Here is a 24304-nt window from a genome sequence, read left to right on the forward strand (position 1 = left end):
AGCGGCATTTGGACGTGGCAGGAGTTTTACGAGTTTTAGAATACTCAGGCCGGTTAGCTAGGAAGCCCCCAAAGGTCCCTTTTAACGTCCCTCTGTGACTTAAGTACTGTTGACTGGGAATGTGCCTCTAGCTGGTCCACGACTGGAAGTAACAGAAACACCAGGTGATGGCTCCTCAATCCCAGTCGTGTGGCTGATGGAGATAGAAGCACCGGAAGGGTTAAGTAAGCTGTTATATTGATCTGACTTCTTCACAACTGGGCTTTCCATAGCGACACTGACCCTTTTGGTTTTAGTATATGGGTTTTTAACCTCTTCTGTCATAAGACCAAAAACTCAGAAAATTAACAGACATAAATGATTACGCCTGATCTCTGGGGACTTTCCTAATTGTAGATCCCAAATTAAGAACCTTTGTAAGCCAGGCCCTGGTGGCTCATACCTGTAATTCCAGTTACTCAGGAGGCTGAGATCTGAAGATCACGGTTCAAAGCCAGCCCTGGGCACAAAATTCTGTAAGACTCATATCTCCAATTAACCACCAGAATCCAGAAGTGTTGAAGTGTCACCGTGGCTCAAAGTGGTAGAGCACTAGCCTTGATCTGAAGAGCTCAAGGACAGGGCCCAGAGTCAAAGTGCTATGACCAACAAAACGAAAACACCAAGGTCTTTATGTGAAGCCCATAAAGCTTCTTTAGGTTCATTTTTAAATCTAAAGCTAATGCTCCAGTATGTTTGTTTCAGTGCCCTTTATCAGCATTCCTGATACTAATGGCTAACTAACTGCTCAGCTACTAGTGAGAGTCTCTGTGCAGCCAGATGTTGCCCATCAAGGCAATAGTATAGAGGTCTCCATGTGGTCAGCAGGGGCTCTCCACTAGGAGGGTGGCATACAAGACCCCAGGCTAAATCCTGTCTTCTGGAACGTTGGTTCAGATACAATTTTGATCCAATGAGATCTGCATGCAGCTAGTTCAGAGCAGTCTAAGCTATAATGAAGCTACGAAATCTTAAAGTGCTTTGTACATAGCCAAGCTTAGACCATATAAGACAACATTCCAGGTTCTTGAATGCAGAAAGCAAACCGTTGGAGGTGTGAATGGAGTTGCCCCTGAGCAGCTGAGCATTTAAGAATTAGATGTTCTCTCACAAGTGGGAATGGGGCTTTAATATCTCTAGAGGGCAGTCACCTAAGCCTGTGCACACCTTGTATAGGTCTTGGACACTCAAAAAGTAGGGTTGAGCTGGGAGTTTGGCTTAGTGGTAGAGTGCTTGCCTAGTGTGCATGAAGACCTGGGTTCGATTCCTCGGTACCACATACATAGATAAAAAGCTGGAAGTGGTGCTGAGGCTCAGGTGGTAGAGCTCTGGCCTTGAGAAAGTCCAAGGACAGAGCTCAGGCCCTGAGCTCAAGCCCAAGACTGGCAAAAAAAAAAAAGGCAGGGTTATTTTGTCTACCAATCAGCCCAGAGGAACCACAGAGCTATCTAGCTTTGCTGGCCTAGGGCCATTTGGGAATGGAATTACTCAGGAAAGGAAGCTGGGCTTATGGGCTCCTGTGACAACCTGGAGCTGGCAATTGGCAGGAGCCATAGGGGCATGACTTGTGAACACTGGGGGGGTCCCAAGGGAGACACGGTAAGCAGAGCAGATGGGTACATGAGGGTGGAAAAGAGGCAAGACTAGGCTGGGCTGGCTGAATTTGTTTTGACAAGCCTGAGATGGGTCATATTTATTTATTTAAAGAACTTTTTTGGTGGCTCATGCCTGTAAATCCTAGCTACTCAGGAGGCTGAGATCTGAGGATAGTGGTTTGAAGCCAGTCCAGGCAGGAAATACCATAAGACTATGAGCTCCAATAAACTACCTCCCAAAAAAGCTGAAAGTGGTGCTATAACTCAAGTTGTAGAGTACAAATAGAAGTTCAGGATGGTGTGGAGGCCCAGAGTTCAAGTCCCAGGACCTCCATACACAAAAAAAAGAAAAGAGGGCCTGGAGTTTGGCCTAGTGGTTAAAGTGCTTGCCTAGCATGCATGAAGACCCAGGTTCGATTCCTTGGTACCACATATAGAAAAAAGCCAGAAGTGGGGCTGAGGCTCAAGTGGTAGAGCTCTAGCCTTGAGAAAGTCCAAGGACAGTGCTTAGGCTCTGAGCTCAAGCACAGGACTGGCAAAAAAAAACAAAACAACAACAACTGGCAGTGTAGCTCAAATGATAGAGCCCCAACTGTGTGCAAGAAAACTGAACAAAAACTTGATGTCCTGAGTTCAGACCCTGGTGCTGGCACAAAACAACAAAAATGAACTCCAGCAACAAAAACAAATTTTGTAGGATTTTAATTAAGAACAGGTTTTTATTTTTGTTTTTTTGTCAGTCATGGGGCTTGAACTCAGAGCCTCTTCACTGTCCCTGAGCTCTTCAGCTCAAGGATACTTCCCTACCCCTTGAGCCACAGTGCCCCTTCCTGTTTTCTGATGATTAATTGGAAGTAACAGTCTTATGGATTAATGCCTGGGCTGGCTGGCTGGCTTTGAACTTGATCGTCAGATCTCAGCCTCCTGAGTAGCTAGGATTACAGATGTGAGCCACCACACCTCGCTAAGAGCAGGCTTTCTTTAGGAGCTAAGGAAATGATGTTATGTTGATGTCTTGTAGTTTAAGCCATGAGTGAATTTCGGATCCACCATGATGTCAATGAGCTGCTCAGCTTGCTGCGCATCCATGGAGGAGATGGGGCTGAGGTCTACATTGACCTACTGCAGAAGAACCGGACCCCGTATGTCACAACCACTGTTTCTGCTCACAGTGCCAAGGTGGGTACCCGTCCTTGGTACAGGGACTGAGGGTAGGCCCACGTCTTGCATCATCACTGAGCTAGTAATGAAAGCCAATAGCACTGATCCATGGCTTCTCATGGACCTAGTACATGATGTGTGCTGATTCTCCTGGCTTATAGAGGCAGCTCTGGCCACTCAGTACTTTGTACAGGTGTCACAGGAGGCCCAGGAAAGTCTGTCTGGAAACCTTGACTTTACACTTTCCCTCTGTCATTTGATATGCAGACATCTTTTGGGATAAGCTACATATATTAACTACATTAGAATTTATGACTTCTTTGTATTTAAACAAAAAAACCCCAAATTTTTAGATCTTCAGAAGAAGATGGCTTTGAATTTGAAATCTATTCTGAAAACTTACTCTTTTTTTTTTTTTTTTTTTTATGTGTGTGGGTCATAGGGCTTGAACTCTGCCTAGGCGCTGTCCCTAAGCTCTTCAGCTCAAGGCTACCACCCTACCCTTGCCAAGCCCCACTTCCCTTTTCTAGGGGTCAATTGGAGATAAGAGTCTCAGGTCCTTTTGTGCCCTGGCTGGCTTTGGATGTTGATCCTCAGATCTCAGCCTCCTGAGTAGCTAGGATTACAGGCATGAGCCACCATGTTGGCTGAAAACATACATTGTAAAGCTATTTAAACAGCGAGATGATGTCTTCAAGAGAATTAGACAAGATAGCTGAGCAGAGTGAAGTTCAGAACACCCTCTCATTTAGTTTATCATCAGGGTCTTTATAAGTCCCTGAGTGAAACATTACCTGGATTGGAATATACAGTAAATACCAGAAGGAATAGGATTCAGGGTGTGAAATGAATATGAAAACTACTAGAATTGTAACTGGTAGTATCTGCTTCTGGGCCTACAAAGCATAAAATGAGAGAAACTAGGAGGCCAGGAGTTTGGCCTAGTGGTAGAGTGCTTGCCTAGCATGCACAAAGACCTGGGTTCGATTTCTCGGTACCACATATGTAAAAAAAACAGAAGTGGTGCTGTGGTTCAAGTGGTAGAGATCTAGCCTTGAGAAAGCCCAAGGACAATGCTCAGGCCCTGAATTCAAGCCAGGACTGGCAAAATAAAAATAAATAATAAATAAAAAATAAATAGGTAAAAATGAAAGAAATTATAGAAGAAATAGGGTGAATTTGGATTTTATTTCAGAGATTTAGCTCACATAAGTGTATTTGGGGTCTTTGTTTAATTTCCTAAGTACTTGATAATGTCATTAAGTCATTTATGTTTGTCCTTTTGAGGTTAAAATTGCAGAGTTTTCTCGAACTCCTGAGGACTTCCTCAAGAAATATGACGAGCTGAAGTCTAAGAATACAAGGAACCTTGACCCACTTGTGTACCTCTTGTCAAAGCTCACGGAAGACAAGGAGGTAAGCATCCTGCACCAGGCTTGGCACTACGTTCTCTGGAGTCTCAGAGTTGTCCCTCAGTGTGCTTAGCATGGAGTCCATGCTGAGCTACGGGGCACCTCAGACTGCAAACACTCACTGCCTGCATGCCCCTCAGGGCTCCTATCCCATCCATAGATGTTTATATATTTTTTTCCTTTTTCTTTTTAAATTTTTATTATCAAGGTGGTATACAGCGATGTACAGAGGGGTTACAATTACACAGTCAGGTAAAGAGTACATTTCTTTTTGGACTCTGTCGTCCAGTTTTTCCTTCATATCCCCACCCACAAGCTGTATAGTTCATTTTATGGTCTTGTATTTTGTCCAGGCTTGTCTTTTATGCTGTCATAGTTTGATAAGAGGCACGTACTGCCATATATAGCTTTATTGGTTGAGATGGAGTCTTCCTAACTTTTTTTTTTTTTTGTCAGTTTTGGCACTTGAACTCTTGAGCTCATCCGCTCAAGGCAACTTCCCTACCCCTTGAGCCATATCGCCACCTCCGGTTTTCTGGTGCTTAATTGCAGATAAGGGTTTTACAGACTTTTTGCTGGCTTTGAACCACGATCCTCAGATATCAGCCTCCAGAGTAGCTAGGATTACAGGTATGAGCCACCACATCCGGCTTGTCCAGGCTGACTTTGAACTGTAATCCTCTTGATCTCCAACTCCAAAGTAGCTGATAATACAGGTGAATGCCGTTGCACTTGGCCATATAAACTGGTTTTTTTTTTTTAATTTTTTTTGCCAGTCCTGGGGCTTGAACACAGGGCCTGAGCACTGAGCTTTCTCAAGGCTAGAGCCACAGCACCACTTCCACTTCCAGCTTTTTCTCCCTCCCCTCCTCCCCCCCCCCGGCTTTTTCTATGTATGTGGTACTAAGGAATCGAATCTGGGTCTTCGGTCTTCGTGTATGCTAGGCAAGCACTCCACCACTAGGCCAAACTCCCAGCCCCTACCTGAACTATTTTAGGGAACACTTTATATCAAAACCATGACAGTTCATCAGAATGAGTAGTGACAGCAGTTCAGATTGGGTATAACCAGAAGAAACAAAAAATTTGACTAGTACCTGGGGAGGGATGCTTTTGCTTTTTATCTGATTTCCTTAGTTTCCCCTCCATCCCCATCCCCCGACCCTGATGTATTGGTAACTTGTTGAGATTGAGCCAGCAAGTGTAACATGTTGGGTCACCTATCGTGGGTAGAGAGATATGCCTGGGGCATGGTGGGCCAACAATGCTAGGACAGGTGAAGGAACTCTTTCAGCTAGGAATCAAGGTGTAGTAAAAGATGATTGGTCCATTGCGGGTGAAGGTAGGACTGACTCTCAAAGATATAAAGTTTCCTTTCCTGGGTGCTTTGGAGACATGGTGGGTGGTCCTTTACATAATGAGCTCTTGGGGACTGGACTGCAGCTGAAGACCAATGGGGAGGCTTCTGCCTCCACAACCGAGTGTGTAAGTTAAGGAAGGAAGAGGGTTTGCTTTGCTAAGCCAGTATGTCCACACTGACCTAGTTGTGATGCCTGAGTTTTCATATTTTCAGACACTGCAGTATTTGCAACAAAATGCAAAAGAAAGAGCTGAGATTGCAGCCTCTGCTGTGGTCAGCAGTGCCACCAGCAGCTTCAGTGTCCCTGCCTCAGTTTCTAAGATATCCACACAGGAGCTAGAGGAGCTGAGGAAGCAGCTTGGCAGTGTAACTACTGGTTCTTCACTGCAGCAGGTACAGCACCACTTCTGGATTTTTCTGTGTATGTGGTACCCAGGAATCAAACCAGGCAAGCACTCTACCACTAGGCCAAACTCCCAGCCCCCTGAGACTCTTATCTGTAGTTAACCACCAAATCACTGCAAGTGGAGCTGTGATTCAAGTGGTAGAGAGCCAGCCATAAGCAAAACACTGAGCTGGAGCTGGAGGCCTTGAGTTTAAGTGCCAACACTGACATGAAAAAAGCAAAGAATCTGACTTTAGAAAGGCTGGGACACCCAGATCATGCCTTTCAGTCAGAAAATCTGAACCAGAAAAATAAATAATTCAGTGAGGATCTGATGAGGTATACTTACAAATAATGTGAATCTGAGTCAGCATAAATCATGACTCTTTCCTGGAATTGGTGACAGTGTTTGACATTAATACTTTCTAGATTGTTGCTGCAGTTTCTCTAGATTATTTTCTCCTACTGTTCTTCCTGTTTTTTTTTTTTTTTTTTTTTTTGGCCCCCTTCTCTTTCTGGCCCCGCTCGCTCCGTCCCCTTCTCGCTCTGGCCTTGCTGGCTCTGGCTCGGCTCGCTCCGGCCCCGCTCGCTCCGGCCACCACTCGGTTGGGCTCCGCTTGCTTGCTTTCGCTCTCTGTCGCTTGTTGCAGTCTCGTCTCTGCCACTTCCGGCTTGGTTGTGTATGTGGGATACCGAGGAATCGAACCCGGGTCTTTGTGCATGCTAGGCAAGCACTTTAACCGCTAGGCCAAACTCCCGGGCCCTGTTCTTCCTGTTTTTATTGGCTTTCTTGTATCCTATCCTGGTCTTTGATGAGTCTCAAGCATCTTTGCATAGCTGTTGTTGCCCACCTTAGTAATCCTCAGATACTTCAGGGCCCTGCCCCTCTGCCATGTTCTAGCTTAGCCAGTGTAGCAGGACACTGCTGAGGTTGTAGGGCATGTCCTGTGTGCCAGTCATGTACTCAATCTCTGCCCAAGTCTCTTGTGGCCCTTACATTATGCTCCCTGTAGCGTATGAGGACACAGTTCCCTGCTTGATGCAGTCAGCCTGCACCTGCTCCTCTAACCAACCACCCAAATCAGTGCATTTAAAAGTTGTTTTACCCAGCCTGACATGAGGAGCCCTCCGCAGCCAGTCCCTGGGAAGGTCAGTGTTCCCATGTGCCAGAACAGGTCCTGGTGGTGCAGGACCCTCTCCTCCAGGGTAAACATGCAGTTGCCAAGGCTTGTCTTCATCCAGCCAAGGGTATAAGACTCAGTCACTGCCCGAAAGTACAGTTTAGGTTCTTTCTATATGGTATTGTGATCTGAAACCCAAGCTCTGTGGTGAAGTGCAGCCTCTCCCACTGCTTCTGATTTGCCTGTAGACCCTTGCCAGAGCAACACCCCAAGAAAGACAGGCTGTTCCCAGATCTTTTGTTCTTCAGCCCTTGGTGGTGTTTGTAGGCATGCAAAAATACATCTCACTTTTGAACATGATAAAACTCAGATATGTTACATGATTGGTGGGTGAGTGTGCGTGAGCGTGTGCCCGCCCAGGTACACTAGTACTGGGGCCTCGTGCTGACATTTCTACCACTTGAGCCATACCCCTACTTCTAGTATTTTGCTGGGTAATTGGAAATAGTCTCATGGACTTTTCTTCCTTTGTTTGCTTTGAATTATGATCCTCAGATCTCAGCATCCTGAGTAGGGTAATTGCAAGCACCCAGCAAATGATTGACTTTTTATGTGCCAACAATATATTGATACTTTATGCTAAAGATGCACTAACATTCATATTTGTTTTATTTGCACTAAAATATATATCTATATTTTTAATATATTCACTAGTCTCTGGAACTTACAAGAAAGATACTTCGGGACAAACAGAACAAAAAGAACTCAGGCCAGCACCTCCCTGTCTTCCCAGTGTGGGTGTACGAGAGACCTACACTGGTCGGAGATTTCCTGATTGGCTCAAGTTTAGGCTCAGACATGGCTTTGCCTATAGGTATGTGATGCATTTATATCTAGCACATGTCACATTTGCTTATGTGATGACACAATGACCGTGAGGACGCCTGTGGATAGCACATTGAAGCCCTGGGGCAAAGCAGCAAGTGTCACCAGCCGCTCAGGAGTACCTCAGTGGCCTGTTTCCTCCGTGTTCCATTCCTACCTCTGGAAGTTTCCAGAGCCTCTCAGAAGAGCGCCACCAGCTGGGGACAAAACATTCAACACATATCCTATGGGAGACAATTATATTTGAGTCATTACATTCTGTTCTTGGCCCCCAACAGTGAAAATGTGTTTACTTCAAGAATCCACAAAGTATTGACTGTTCCACCACGGTTGAGAAGTCTCAAGTCTAGAGACTATTGAAACATGTCTAGTCTGTGAACTCCTAGAACACTATAAAGGAAGTTACATACTTTCAAGATAGACTAATACACAGTAAATGTTCCCATTCCAAAAGGGAGGAACAGGAATATCTTGGGAAGATCAGACCAAAGCAAGGACAAATCTCAACAGAGCAAATATTAAATATGATAGCATCCAAGGCTTTGCTAGATATGATGTGGCCCCTAGGGGCTCATGGAGCCCTGTCCCTGTAGTCTTCCCATGTGAAGCCACATGGCCTCCTGATACAGCTCTGCATGCACACAAGCAAAGTGAATTTACTCTTTTATGTGCTCAAATATGATGAATAGGATCTGACCAATTCCTGAGATGTCTTTAAAACATCTTTCCTATTGCCACAATGTTTCTTCCCACATTCCCCACCCCCCCAAAAAAAAAGTAGTTGACTACTATTTTTTTTTTTTGCCACTTTTGGGCTTGAGCTCAGGGCCTGAGTACTGTCCATGGACTTTCTCAAGGCTAGAGCTCTACCACTTGAGCCTCAGCACCACTTCTGGCTTTTTTTTTTCTATGTATGTGGTACTGAGGAATCGAACCCGGGTCTTTATGCATGTGAGGCAAGCACTCTACCACTAGGCCAAACTCCCAGCCCCTTGACTTCTTTTTAATGTTGCTCATCCTTTCAGAAACGTTTTCTTCTGGGGTCTGGGCACTCTTCCTGAGCTCTTCAGCTCAAGGCTACCACCTAACCTGAGCTCTTCAGCTCAAGACTACTGCCTTGCCCCTGAACCTGGGCACTGTTCCTGAGCTCTTCAGCTCAAGGCTACCACCCTACCCTTTGAGCCACAGTGCCACTTCCAGTTTTCTAATGGTTACTTAGAGATTAGAATCTTGGACTTTAGTGCCTGGGCTGGCTTTGAACCTTGATCCTCAGATCTCATCCTCCTGAATAGGTAGGATTATAGGCGTGAGCCTCCATGCCTGGCCATTTCTTCTTTAGTCCCAACTTTTTTTTTTTTTAATGTGGGTTTTTTCTGACCAAAGTGCATGTTTTTCAAGTCTTTTTACTTTCCCTTTTTCTCCCAATTCTCACTATAAACCTGACTGAAACTAGCTAGCAATATCAAATGCCACAGTCCAAATTGTCCAACTGCCTTAAAATTCCCTCAGCCAGATTAACTAGTTTATTACCTTTTTTTATGGGGGGGGGGCATGGGGATTGAACTCAGCCTGGATGTTACCTCACTGCCCTTGAGCCAAGCCCCACTTCCCGTTTTCTAGAGGTTAATTGGAGATAAGAGTCTCAGGTCCTTTTGTGCCTGGGCTAGCTTTGAACCTTGATCCTCAGATCTTAGCCTCCTGAGTAGCGAGGATGATAGGCCCGAGCTACCGCGCCTGGAGCTTATTATTAAACTGAGACCAACATAAAGTCTTGGGGGATGACAGGTTCTTTGCTAGTGTATAACATAAGGGCCTTCCAAGCTGGTTCCTGACAGAGCTCTTGTTCCCATCTGAAAACCTGTAGCCTGGCCTTCACTGTCTGCATTCCCTGCCTTATGAACTACCAGAATGAGCCGTTATTCTCTGCTTGTATCATTTTTGTCCTCCAGCCAGAATTAGCCATCAAGCTCTGCCTGTGTCATTTTTGGGCTTATCTAGCAATCATCTCAAACATTTCTGAAATCTGACTACAAAAGTTTAAGATTTTAAGCACATGGTTGGGTTTGGTCTTAGCAGTGACCCACCTGCTTCTCAGTACCAGTTTTCTGTTTTAGTTACTTGTGGATAGCTGTAACCAAAATACTTGAGAAGACACCTTAAAGGAAGAAGGATTTACTTTGAGGGACCTCGGACCACAGTCCTTGGCTTCTCATGGTGGGGACACCACCATGGGAGTCACATGGTGTGAGGCTGCTCAGCTCCTAGCAGACAGGAAGCAGAGAGCAGAGAAGGGTCTGGGACGAGGTATAATCTTCCTAAAGTTTCCAGAATCTTCCAAAATAGTGCCATCACTAGTTTGCAAACATTCAACATTTTTAAACCATACAAGGATATTCAGCTTCTTTTATATGTGCAAGGGGTGACGGGTCAGTGGGTCAAACCAGGGTGATCAAAAGTGTGAGGAGCCTGCAAGTCCAGTGGTACCTGTGCCCTACAGGTGCACTGCCCTTGGCCTCCCAGGAGTCAGCGGTGGTGGAGGACCTGCTGTATGTGCTTATGGGTGTGGACGGCAGGTACATCACTGCTCAGCCCCTGGCTGGGAGGCAGAGCCGCACCTTCCTTGTGGACCCCAACCTAGACCTGTCCATCCGGGAGCTGGTGAACAGAATCCTTCCTGTGGCTGCCAGCTACTCGACTGTGACCAGGTGGGCCTCAGCTCAACCTACCTTATGTGTCCAGCTCCAATTTGTACCGTAGGTTGGGGGTCAGACTACATCCCTACCTTGTGACTCAGTCTTACTCCTAACACATTGAAGAGCCTGTAAGTCACCAGCCATGTCTTGAGCTCTTTTAGCTTCCCAAGTTCCCCTTGGGTGAGAATGGGATTTGGAATATGGAGCTTCTGCGTGTGGAACTCTGGCTGTTTCTAGTGTGTCCAATATGTCTTTTTTTGTAGGTTCATTGAGGAGAAGTCTTCCTTTGAGTATGGGCAGGTGAACCATGCTCTAGCAGCTGCCATGAGAACCCTTGTGAAGGAGTACCTGATCCTGGTCACACAGCTGGAGCAGCTGCACAGGCAGGGCCTCCTGTCACTGCAGAAGCTCTGGTTCTACATTCAGCCAGCCATGCGTACTGTGGACATCCTGGCCTCTCTGGGTATGCACCTACCTGGTAGGCGGGCATAGTTGGTCAAGCTCCCGGCCAAAGTGCACAGGGGCCACCCAGACTGAGCTGGACACCCATATCTTAACTCTGATATAGCAGAATCATAAGACAAAAGTTACTTTTTTTTAGTGCTATGCAGAGGAATCCTTTTCTGTTTATTGTTTTTTGAGAGGCAAGATCTTGATATATATATAACCTCAAACTCAGAGTCCTCTGGTCTCAGATTCCTGGGTGCTAGGAGTACAGGCGTGGACACCGAGCCAACCTGGAAGCTTTTCTTGGTTAGCTTAATTACCAGCTGCAGTTGTATAACTGAACATGTCACAGAAGAAATTCCTGTCTAGTAAGGAGGTCAGGTGCGCCAAAAGGCTGCCTACTGGAAGAGCATGTGGATATCCTGACAGTAAGCCTCCCTTTCTCCCTGCAGCCACCTCCGTGGATAAAGGTGAGTGTGTGGGCGGGTCAACGCTGAGCCTTCTTCATGACAGGAGCTTCAACTATACGGGGGACAGCCAGGCACAGGAGCTCTGCTTGTACCTGACCAAGGCAGCCAGCATACCCTACTTTGAGGTCCTGGAGAAGTGGATATACAGGGGTATCATCCATGACCCATACAGGTAGGCTTCTGAGGGCTACCAGAACAGGCTTGCCACCTGTTCTTTCTGGAGGATTCTGGCCTCTGACATGGAATACATCAAGCACATGTCTCATATACCAGTCAGCTGTGAGCCAGGGAAGGGAGAATCAGTTGCTTGGCTGCCTTTCAGAGGCTTTGTATTTTTGGTGAAGGCCATAAGGACTTGCTAGAGGTGATATCCTTGGCCACCCTGTGAGATGTGCTGGCTCTGTGGGCACCACTGGGACATAAAACTAAATGACTAGCTCACAAACATGAGTCTATTGAGATATGCCTGTTTAAATTACTTTGGAAGTACAATATGCAATCTCTCTGTGGTGCTGGGTTAGAGCCCACTGCCTCACATGTTCTGCTATAGGGTATACCTGTGGCTCCTTAGGAATGATAGAATTTGCTAACTTGTTTCACAGACACAATTCGTTCTTTTTTCTTTTTCTTTTTTTTTCATATATTTTTTATTGTAATTAATAGAAGGGTTACATTATAGTTACCAGATAGAAGGTGCATTACTTCACAAACATTAATACCCTTTCTCATGTCTTGGTCCCCATTTCCCTCCCCCCACCCTGTCTTTTTAATTTTTCTTTCTTTTCTTTCTTTTCTTTCTTTCTTTCTTTCTTTCTTTCTTTCTTTCTTTCTTTCTTTCTTTCCTTCCTTCCTTCCTTCCTTCCTTCCTTCCTTCCTTCCTTCCTTCTTTCCTTCCTTCCTTCTCTCTTTCTCTCTCTCTTTCTCTCTCTCTCTCTCTCTCTCTCTCTCTCTCTCTCTCTCTCTCTTTCTTTCTTTCTTTTTTGGTCAGTGGTGGGACTTGAACTCTGGGCCTGCGTGTTGTCCCTGAGCTCTTCAGCTCAAGGCTACCACCCTACCCCTTGAACCACAGCACTACTTCCTGTTTTCTGGTGATTAATTGGAGATAATAGTCTCATGGACATTTTAGTGCCCAGGCTGGCTTTGAACCGGTATCCTCGGTTCTCAGCTTTCTGAGTAGCTAGGATTATAGGCCTGAAGCACCATACCTGGCTCACAGTTCTTTTTTCTTTGGCAGTAGTGGGGCTTGACTTTGGGGCCTTGTGCCTGTTAGACAGTGCTCTGCACTTGAGCCCATACCCTTTTTGCCTTTTTTAGGTAGGGGCCCATGGATTTTGTCTTGAGGCCATAATCCTTTTATAGCTATGCCTGGCAAGATTAACAGGTTTGTTCCCAATTTGCTTTAACGTATGTGCCACCATGCTTAGCTTTTTTTTTTTTTTATTTTAAAGATAGTCTTTTGGCCAGGAGTTTGGCCTAGTGGTAGAGTGCTTGCCTAGTGTGCATGAAGATGGGGCTTCAATTCCTCAGTACCATATACATAGAAAAAAACCCAGAAGTGGTGCTGTGGCTCAAGTGGTAGAGCCCTAGCCTTGAGAAAGCCCAAGGACAGTGCTCAGGCCCTGAGTTCAGGCCCAGGACTGGGAAAAAAAAAAGTCTTAATTTTTATTTTGTCCTGGCTAGCTTCAAAACTGTGATCCTATTGATTGCCCCCCCCCCCCCGCCATTTTTTTTCTGTTTGATGATAGTCCTGGGGCTTCAAGTCATTGCTTGGGTATTGTCCCTGAGCTTTTTTGTTCAAGGCTAGTGCTCTTCTGCTTGAGCTACAGATCCATTTGGCTTTGTTGGTGGTTTATTGGAGATCTTGCTTGGCTTTGTACCATGAGCCTCAGATCCCAGCCTGCTGTGTAGCCAGGATTACACATATAAGCTGTTGATACCCAGCTCTGATTGCCTTTTTTTTTTATTAAAGAATTTATTAACATTGATTTTTACATCATGTTTCAAATGTCACGTTTAACAAACAAGTATTCAAGAAGGGAATCTCTATAATCACTGGCACTTTGGTTTTAGAACATAATTAAAATTAAGCTGAGGGTTTGTATGTCATAGATACATATTAATCTATGTAATAAAATATTATGTCTGTAGAGTATGTTGCTCGTTCTGGTTGCCTTTTAAGTAGAGAAGATTGCAGGCAGGAGCCACTGCACCTGACCAACTTGGACCCCCAGGTCCTGTTGGTGACAGCTTATGTGGCAAGGGCTGTGCTGTCTAGTTGTGAGGATACATGAGGTACTCCCTCCAAAGTGAAGTTAGATTTATCTTAATTCACAGTGGAGAACTAACAATAGTGAGTCATGCCTGCCTTAGTGAGGCGCTGCTGTAAGCGTGCAGCCAGCCAGTCAGCCAGCCACCATGCTGACAGCTGTGCTGGTACCCTGGTGGCCTGAGATGCTCTCCGTGACTTCCAGCGAGTTCATGGTAGAGGAGCATGAGCTGCGGAAGGAGAAGATCCAGGAGGACTACAATGACAAGTACTGGGACCAGCGGTACACTGTGGTGCCTCAGCAGATCCCCTCCTTCCTGCAGAAGGTGGCAGGCAAGATCCTCAGCACAGGTGATTGCAGCTTGGAGAGCTCGTATCCTTCCAGCCCCTCTGGCTATGGGTGACTTAACCAGGGTACTCACCATTTGTAGTTCCTATGCTCACTGGTACCTGATCTTACTCTGTCCAGTGCAGGAAAAACTACCAGGAACCCAGACCTGCTGGGGCAACTGCAGTTTTAGTCACATTACACAGGTTAGGATTTGATTTAGATGTTGAGTAAGTCCCTCAGGCCCTTGCTGTATTAATTGTGAGAGCTGAGCTAGAGTAGAAAGAGCAGGAGAAAAGATGGTTTAGCAACCTAGTTCTTACAAGACCTCTTTGAAATTATTCCTGCAAACTGGATTGGGAAATAAAGAGCCCCTGCAGGCCCCCAATTACTGCTCAGTCTTTTGGGGCAGTGGGCCTTTGCCTGAGACCAAGCAAGTACAGAGGGCTATGTCATGGCTGGCTTACCACCCAGTGTTTGAGAGGGATTGGGAGACTTCAGCCTGAGATTCAAAGTGATGCTTGGTATCTGCCATTCCTCTCAGGAAAATACCTAAATGTGGTCAGAGAGTGTGGCCGTGATGTTACCTGCCCAGTAGCCAAAGAGATCATCTATACCCTCCAAGAGCGAGTGTATGTCGAGCAGATCGAGAAGGCGTTCAACTATGCCAGCAAAGTTTTGTTGGACTTCCTGATGGAGGAGAAGGAGCTGGTGGCACACTTGAGGTAGTTCTCCTCCCTGTGTGGTGTGTCCAGTGCCCCCTCCCTGTGTGGTGTGCTCAGCTCCTCCTCCCTGTGTGTTGTGCTCCGCTCCTCCTCCCTGTGCAGATCTATCAAGCGCTACTTCCTGATGGACCAGGGGGACTTCTTTGTGCACTTCATGGACCTCACCGAGGAGGAACTCAGGAAGCCAGTGGAGGACATCGCGCCCACACGCCTGGAGGCTCTGCTGGAGTTAGCCTTGCGCATGAGCACCGCCAACACTGACCCCTTCAAGGATGACCTCAAAGTGAGTGTTGTTTCCAAGCACAGCACCCCACTTCTGAGACACTGGAACTGGGCACACAATAGGAGCCAAGGGGTTGTGCTGTGTGTTCTTCCTCATTCCAGAACCTATTGGTTTGAAGCATCTTTTGAGGGATTTTCATCAGGTCTTATGAACGTGAATGGTCTGTATTTCAGCAGTGTCTTGGCTGAATCCATGTCAGGTTAGGGTGGCCTTGCAAACTATGTGTGGACAGGGCCAGGAGCATGCTTGCCTAGCACGCATGAAGACCTAGGTTTAATTCCTTGGTACCACATACACAGAAGAAGCTAGAAGTGATGCTGTAGATCGAATGGTAGAGTGCTAGCCTTGAGAAAGCCCAAGGACAGTTCCCAGGCCTTGAGTTCAAGCCCCAGGACCACCAAAACAATAACAACAAAATATATGTGGACATGTTCCTTCTCTCCATGCTTGAGGAGTAGTCAGGTGGATTTTGGGCTGTCTTTATTGGAGACTGGTCATGGGTCTGTTTCCTTCCTTTATCCTTGAGAGGGTTTGGGGAATGGTGTGAGTTCCTTGATGTTTGATGGGACATTAGACTCTCTTTATTGAAGATTAATCATGGATCTGTCTGCTGCTAGTTGATGTCATTGAGAACTCTTGACTTCTTTGTCCTTTTGCCTTTTCTTTTTCTGTTTAATGGACTTAACAGGGGATTTCCCTGTTAAGTTTCTACCATGTTTACAACCTATTCCAGTCTCCCAGTCCATCATGTCTCCTCCTCCCCTTTCCTTTCCTAAAATAATTTCAATGGTTTTCATGGCTCTGACTTCATACTTGCAAACCATTTCTTTCAACTCTGGTTCATTCTCCTTGTTAGCCTAATCCCTGACCTCTAATCAGAACTACAGCTTCTAATCTATCTTGGCTGCCTGTGTGCAGTATTTACTCTGGAAAAATGTTTTCAATCCTAATAGGCTCAGTTTATCTGACTCTCCCTGAGGCTTCTCATTATGTCATTTATAGGCAACTGTGTTTTTCTCTTCCACTTTAATGTGAGGCTGAGTCATTACTCCCTCCCCTCCATGGGTGCCAGGAATTGAACACTGGTTTTAAACATGCTATGCAGATGCTCTTGTTACTGAGCCACCACATTCCCAGCCTAACTAACTTTTGAATTCTGACTTGAATTTTTTTTTTTTTGGCCAATCCTGGGCCTTGAACTCAGGGCCTGAGCACTGCCTTGGGCTTTCTTAAGGCTAGGGCTCTACTACTTGAGCCGCAGCACCATTTCTGGCTTTTTTCTATGTATATGTGGTAACAAGGAATCAAACCCAGGTCTTTGTGCATGCTAGGCATTCACACTACCATTAGGCTAAACTCCCAGCCCTCTGACTTGAATTTTTAAGCTGGCTTTAATACTTAGGGTCAGTATTTAGCTAAGGATGTAGCTTACTGGTAGGGTACTTGCTGAGTATTGCATTTCCAGACCCCTAAATTCATATGGTCTCAGTATTTAGGAAACTCCCTTTTCTAACCCATGATGCAGTAGTAAGTACAAGTCCGTTTGGCCTTTTCCTATAAAATTTGGACGCTTATTGTCTTTTCTCACAAGATTGACCTGATGCCTCACGACCTCATCACTCAGCTCTTGCGGGTTCTGGCCATCGAGACCAAGCAGGAGAAGGCAATGACCCATGCTGACCCTGCTGAGCTGACGCTGAGTGGCCTGGAGGCCTTCTCCTTCGACTATGTGGTTAAGTGGCCCCTGTCACTGATCATCAATAGGTGAGCAGCCTACTCCTGGGCTTGTGTTCCGGTCCAGGGCCTAGTTGCACTCTGGATCACGGGTGGAGGTGGTCTTGTCAGGGGCATTGACCACCTTCCTTTGGTGTCTGACCCACCCTCCCCTGCAGAAAGGCACTCACTCGCTATCAGATGCTCTTCCGTCACATGTTCTACTGTAAACATGTGGAGAGGCAGCTTTGCAGTGTCTGGATCAGCAATAAGACCGCCAAGCAACACACACTGCACTCGGCAAAGTGGTATGTGTAATATGACGCCAGCTGCCTGGGGTCTGTCTGTAGGACAAAGCCCCTTCCAAGGTTTGAGAGGTCTTTTGTACACTGGCCTTGGCATTAGCTGGGATTTGAAGAAAGAGGTTGATGGAAAATTGGTTGAGATGTTTCCCTAGTAAAGCACAAAATATGGAGGCTGCTGTGATTGTGGTTCTTGGTGTTGGCTGCCTGCCTCCAGGACAGCCTAGGTAACTGCAGAGCCTATCTGTGCTTCCACAAGGCACTGTCCTCGCAGGAAGTATGAGAGTTGTACTGGCCAAGATGCTTACCTGATGTCCTGACACGGCCACAGGGAGACTATCTCCAGGCTCCAGTTCACACTTGCATCCATGCTGCTGCCTGCATACCAGAGGTGTTGTGCTGGTGCAGAACCTGTCAGAATGTGCTGATCCCCATAGGGTTCCCAATTCCATATCACCTCCCTGGACCTCCCTGTGTACCCAGGTTCGCCAGTGCTTTCACTCTGCGGCAGCGCATGCTCAACTTTGTTCAGAATATTCAGTACTACATGATGTTTGAAGTGATGGAACCAACCTGGCACATCCTTGAGAAAAACCTGAAATCCGTGAGTTTGTGCTCCATGGAGGGTAATATTTGAAAGGCTCTTTCCCAGGCAGGGTGTGCTTCACAGTTCTCAGAGCCATGTGCGTCCAGGGGTCAGAGGCTGCCGGAGCGTGTCCATAGTCCAGCCAAGGAGACCAGGGGAAGGAACCCATTAAGAAGGCACACAGCCTTGAGCTCACTTGGAGAGCCAGTACAAACAGCTGCTTCTTTTCATTGTGATGGATGTGAGAGTTGTTGAGAGAAACAAATTAGTAACCCCCAAGAGGTAGTAGGTCCAGGCTGGGAGTTTAGCCTAGGGGTAGAATGCTTGCTCAGCATGCAAGAAGATCCAGGTTCAATTCCTTGGTACCACATACATAGAAAAATCTGTAGAGTGCTAGCTTGAGAAAGCCCAAGGACAGTGCTCAGGCCTTGAGTTCAAGCCCCAGAGCTGGCAAACAAAGAAAAAGAGATAGTAGGTCCATTTGAACTGTGAATTGGTGTGCAAGTGGACACTCACCAGGGTAGACGAGAAAGCCATGTGCACCAGTGTCGTCAGTGAATTCTTCTGAAAGAAGAGTCTCGGGTGACTCTTACAGCCCTGAGTTTTAGCCCTTTCTTCACAGGCCTCCAACATCGATGATGTCCTTGGCCACCACACGAGCTTTCTGGACAATTGCTTGAAGGACTGTATGCTAACCAACCCTGAGCTGCTGAAGGTCTTCTCCAAGCTCATGTCTGTGTGTGTTATGTTCACCAACTGCATGCAGGTAAGATGGGGCACAAGTGTGGGCAGATGTAGGCCAGCTGGGGCTAGGTGAGGCAGTGTGGGAAGGATGCAGGCCAGTGTAGGTAAGGGGCAGTGCCAGCAGGTGGGGCAGTGCAGAGGAAAAAGGCTGTGTGGGCAGGTGAAGCAGTACAGACAGGTATAGACATCCAGGCCATCACATACAGCTCTTGTCTACCTCCCTTCTGCTCTTCCTAGCCAGAATATTCCTAATAGAGGGGATTTCTTGAGGCCCTTCACTGGGTATGTGGGGCAGGCGCTTCCTCATTCCTCCCACGTCCTCTCCAGTACTAGTCTCTGTCCTGAACATCTTTTAAGCTTTTGGATTTTTTTTTTTTTTTTGCCAGTCCTGGGCTTGAGCTCAGGGCCTGAGCACTGCCCTTGGGCTTTCTCAAGGCTAGAGCTCTACCACTTGAGCCTCAACACCATTTCTGGCTTTTTTCTATGTATGTGGTACTGAGGAATTAAACCTGGGTCTTTGTGCATGCTAGGCAAGCACTCTACCATTAGGCCAAACTCCCAGCCCTGGATTTTTTTTTTTAGTTGGTTATAGGGCTTGAACTCTGGGCCTGGGCGCTGTCCCTGAGCTCTTCACCTCAAGGCTACAACTCTACCACTTGAACCACAATGCCACTTCTGGTTCTCTGGTAGTTAATTGGAGATAAGGGTTTCGTGGACTTTTGTGCCTGGGCTGGCTTTGAACCTCAGTCCTCAGATCTCAGCCTCCTGAGTAACTAGGATTACGTGCGTGAGCCACAATTCCTGGCTTGCATTTTTTCTTTCTTTCTTTACTTTTTATTTTTGGCCAGTCTTGGGGCTTGAACTCAGGGCCTGAACACTGTCCTGGGCCTTTCTCAAGGCTAGAGTTCTATCACTTGAGCCACAGTATCACTTTCAGCTTTTTCTATATATATGTACCAATGAATGGAACCTGGGTCTTCATGCATGCTAGGCAAGCACTCTATCACTAGGCTAAACTCCTGGCACACTTTTTTTTTTTAATGCCCCCAGTCTTGAGGCTTGAACTTGGCCTAGGCACTGTCCCTGAGATTCTTTTGATCAAGGCTAGCTCTCTAACACTTGAGCCACAGTACCACTTCTGGCTTTTTTAAAAAAATGTGGTACTAAGGAATTGAACCCAGGGCTTCATGCATGCTAGGTAAGCACTCTATGACTAAGCCACATTCCCAACCCAGGAGGAGATTTCTTGAGGCCCTTCACTGGGTGTGTGGGCAGGAACTGTCTCATTCTTCCCCACTTCTCCCTAGTTCTGGTCTCTATCCTGAACATCTTTTAAGCTTTTGCATTTTTCCCCCAGTCCTGGGGCTTGAACTCAGTCTCTGAGCTTCTTTTTGTTCAAGGCTAGCACTCTACCACTTGAGCCAAAGCACTACTTCTGACTTGTTTTGTTTAGGTAGGACTATGGAATTAAACCTAGGGCTTCATGCAACTTTTACATTCTTTTTTCAAAATTTTAATATCCATTTCAGTTAAGTATCTCTTGGGCATGTGTTACAATTAATTACCTTAAAACATTGTGCAGAAAATAAGTGTTGGCTGGTAAAGAAGCAGCTGGGGCCCATGGGCAGTCAGGTGCTAGGGGTGGAGTAGGGCACTCCGCAGGTAGCACTTGGGGAGGTGTCAGGATGTACGTTCATAGGAGCTGGTTATGGAGGGAAGGGCAGGCATTTTAGACTCCACCCCTCAGATTCCCAGAAGCCATGCTGAGCCCATTCTGGACTCCATCCCTCAGGTGCATAGAAGCCAAGTTGAGTTTCCAAATAGGGAAACACCATGGGAAAACTTAAGGAAGTCGTCAGTGAAAACACTGAAAAGTAGACCCAGGGTTTTCTTGAGCATAGTTAAGGTCCTCTTGCCTGAAGTCTCCCAGAGATGCTTTCCTGCCCCTGTGTCAGTCAGGTGCATCTGCAAGCACATGGTGTTTCTGCAGAGAGCTGTGGTTGTAACTAACAGAAACCTTTCCTCATGACCTCACTGCCAGAAATTTACACAGAGCATGAAATTGGACAGCGAGCTGGGGACCATACTGGGGCCACCAGTGGAGGCTGAGCGGGCAGAGGAACGTCCCCAGAAGGAGCCCATTCGGAAGGTGTGTGGCCCCAGGGTTTCTTCATTAAGGCTCTTTCCTCTAGTCACTTGTGACACAGCTTCAGCATTAGCCCCACTTAAGAGAACAAACCACCTCTACCCTTGTCCTGTAGCCCCCTCTTTGATGGGAAGCAGACTCTTGAATTTACTTCCAGACCAGCCACGGGAGTTTTCTCTCTTCTATATGGCCAGATCCCACCCAGCCCACTGGGTGTGTAACCATAAAACAAGTATTGTAGGGGATAAGCCTGGGCACTTCTGAAGTTGGCATGGCTGATCACAGGCACAGACACTGATTAAAAACAGGGTTCAAGCTGGGTGCTGGTGGATCATTTTTGTAACCCTAGATACTCAGGATCAGAGTTCAAAGCCAGTCCAAGAAGGGACGTTTGTGAAACTTGTAACTCCAGTTAATCACAAAAGAAAAGAAAAAAGCTGAAAGTGAAGCTTTGGTTATATATCTGAGGAACAGAATGGAGACAGAATGGGAGTGTGTTGGAGCCTGAAGCCAGGGAGAGTAGGAGACATGGCTCATCCCTCTTGCTGAGTAATGGCCTGATGATAGCATTAGCAAAGTGATCTGTATAAAGAGAGAACCCACAGTCCTGAGCCTGGAGAAACTTCACATATGATGGGTGATAGTTACCTGAAGCACTTTTGCATGTGCTGAAATCTTAGGAATTTTTAATGACACCTGAATTCCAATCTTTTTTTTTTTTTTTCCTTCAGTCCTGGGCTTGGACTCAGGGCCTGAGCACTGTCCTTGGCTTTCTCAAGGCTAGAGCTCTACCACTTGAGCCCCAGCACCACTTCTGGCTTTTTCTGTGTATGTGGTACCAATTAATCGAACCTGGTCTTCATGCATGCTAGGCAAGCACTCCACCACTGGTCATACTCCCGCCCCAGAATTCCCATCTTTTATCACATAAAAATGTCCTGGAACTCCTATCTCTGATTCAAAAACAAGGGAAGGAAAAAATTACACATACTGGTGGGCTCAATGGACGCCGAAGCACCTGCCTTCCTGGCTCACCTGCTCACCTGGCTGGGCTTTCTTTATAGCACCTGGCTGAGCATGTGGACGCTGCTCAGCTGGCTTCAGGCTTTGAAGCCACCATCAACAACTTTGACAAGAATTTTTCCACTCACCTCCTTGACCTTCTGGCCCGCCTGAGTGTCTACAGCACCAGTGACTGGGAGCATGGCATGGCCAGCGTCATCTCCAGGTGAGAGCTGCCCTCCACCTGCAAGGTCTAGGCTTGTCTCTTTCACTCTGACCCTCATTCTCTGCAGTCCAATGGTCAGCTGGGTGCATAGAGGAAGGAAGAGGAGCTGAGGGTGTCTGGGCAGAGCAGTAGTTGCTCATTGTTGGGTTGGGAGGAGGGAAGGGGACCCAACTTCTCCTAGGAAGGAATGCTGCCCACACTGCCCTGGGCAAAGGATATGTTTGTATCTTGGGATCACTTGGTGTCTCTGCCATCCACCAGAAAACCTAGGGTACCCGTAGGTCCTCCCTTGTCAGGCAGTATTGGGGATAGGAATCCTGGGAGAAAGGTCTACATGTGTATTGGCAGCTGTGCTAATACAGAGAGACAATTCTGGAGACAATTCTGTTCATGCTTTTAAATTCTATTGGTTTTCAAGTCGTCATCTTCATATTGTGTGGAGCAGGGGCCACCTGAGCTGAGATGGGCGGAAAGTGGAAGGAGCCATGAGTCATCTCTGCCCTTGATCCTCCTCTGTTGGGGAGACCTAGGACTGCTGCCTGGCCACCCCTGGCAGATGGTCCCCTGTACATCTCTTCTGCCTGGGCTGTGCCTTGCTCCTCCAGGAGCTCCTCAGCTCTCCTTTTCCAAACCTACAGGTTGGACTTCAACGACTTCTATGCGGAACGTCTAGGGCGCCTGGAGCGCCTGTCTGTTGAGAGGAGCCAGAAGGCCACCCCCCAGGTGCCCATCCTGCGAGGACCCTCCGCACCAGCACCCAGAGTAGCTGTCACTGCTCAGTAACCCTCTTCCTACCCCCTATTCCCCACCTGCTGTCCTGCTCAACAGCCACGCGGAGGGAGTATTTGGGTCCAGCTAATGCCGTGGTGCAGATGATGTTAGAATTTTTAAGTCAAACATTCCTGGAATACAGGTGTTACATGTTATTACTGCTTAATATGGCTTGAGTCACCATCTTGGCTCAGTGTATTTATTTTCTCAAGGTGTTGAGGTTTTTTTTTTTTTTTTTTTTAATTATTATTATATTTTTTTCCCCACTCCTGAGAACTGAACTCAGGGCCTGAGCACTGTCCTTGGGCTTTCTCAAGACTAGAACTCTATCATATGAGCCACAGCACTACTTCTGGCTTTTTTTTTTTTTTTTATGTATGTGGTACCAAGGAATCAAACCCAGGTCTTTGTGCATGCCAGGCAAGCACTCTACCACTAGGCCAAACCCTCGACCTCAAGGTGTTGAGTTTTGTTTAAAAGTTTCTAGACCAGGGGCCGGGAGTTTGGCCTAGTGGTTAAAGTGCTTTGCCTAGCATGCATGAAGACCCGGGTTCGATTCCTTGGTACCACATACATAGAAAAAAGCCAGAAGTGTTGCTGAGACTCAAGTGGTAGAGCTCTAGCCTTGAGAAAGTTCAAGGACAGTGCTCAGGCCCTGAGCTCAAGCCCAGGACTGGCAAAAAAAAAAAAAGTTTCTAGACCAGCGAGGCGAGGTGGCTCACACCTGTAATCCTAGCTACTCAGAAGGCTGAGATGTGAGGATCAAGGTTCAAAGCCAGCCAGGGCACAAAAGGACCTGAGACTCTTATCTCCAATTAACCTCTAGAAAAATGGGAAATGGAGCTTGGCTCAAGGTTAGGGCGGTAACCTTGAGCTGAAGAGCTCAGGGACAGCACCCAGGCCCAGTTCAAGCCCCATGATCCACAAAAAAAAAAAAGTTTCTAGTTTCTACACCAGATGAAGGTTCCTCAAACGTACCTGTTCCTTTTTTTTTTTTTAAGTCCACCTTTTATGTGTGTAATTTGCTCTTGACTTCAAATAAAGTCAAAATAAAACCATAGATTTGAGCAAGAGAGCAAGATAATGACAAGAGGCTGATGCCATAGTGTGGGGATGAGATGTGGTCTGGGGCCTAGGACGGGACTCATGGAAGTCCTTGCTGCTATGTCTTCTTCAGACACCAGGGGGCAGGATTACGCTTTGCTCGGGAGGCACCTGGAGCAGAGTTGCTCCATTCTCCAGGATAGACTTTCTGGGAGTCTTGGCTCCTGTCTCAGCAGAGTCCATCTCCCTTGATTCCCTGTGTCCATCAAGTATCCCCCAATCTTCTGCTAGGCTGGTGTGACACTAGCCCACCAGGATACCCTGTTCTAGTTGCTCACCTGGCTGAGCTGCCTCCTCTGGCTGAATTTCATATTCTCATTTTCAGCCTTATTCTAAAGGGATTCAGCAGTAGGGAAGGCCCACAAGGAGGAAGCCATAGATGAGAGGCAGGGTGGGCAGCTTAGCCACAGTGCCTAGCAGAGGGGCAGAGCAGAGCCCTCCTGGAGCACTTGGTTCTCTAGCCACAAATGGCTGCTTCCAGCCATAGCATGTCTTTGAGTGAATAGGTCCGTCTTTATCAGTGTCATGGAATAAGTGTCA

At 46.8% G+C, this 24304-nt stretch overlaps 1 protein-coding gene across 1 annotated transcript; it reads left to right on the forward strand.

Annotated features, from left to right (window-relative positions):
* Nucleotides 1-12: 12 nt before the first annotated feature.
* Tubgcp2 (tubulin gamma complex component 2) lies at nucleotides 13-23733 on the forward strand. Its single transcript, XM_090345568.1, has 18 exons — nucleotides 13-224; nucleotides 2656-2813; nucleotides 4083-4211; nucleotides 5781-5960; nucleotides 7788-7947; nucleotides 10456-10663; nucleotides 10915-11114; nucleotides 11551-11740; nucleotides 14040-14185; nucleotides 14707-14887; nucleotides 14990-15170; nucleotides 16762-16934; nucleotides 17063-17191; nucleotides 17669-17789; nucleotides 18394-18537; nucleotides 20557-20664; nucleotides 21726-21889; nucleotides 22528-23733. Exons 2-18 carry the CDS (start codon nucleotides 2664-2666, stop codon nucleotides 22670-22672), a joined length of 2709 nt encoding a protein of 902 aa, XP_090201694.1. The 5' UTR covers nucleotides 13-224; nucleotides 2656-2663; the 3' UTR covers nucleotides 22673-23733.
* Nucleotides 23734-24304: the final 571 nt, after the last annotated feature.

This window comes from Megascapheus bottae, chromosome 15 (genome assembly GCF_031878675.1).
Source record: "Megascapheus bottae isolate mThoBot1 chromosome 15, mThoBot2.hap1, whole genome shotgun sequence".
NCBI lineage: Eukaryota > Metazoa > Chordata > Mammalia > Rodentia > Geomyidae > Megascapheus > Megascapheus bottae.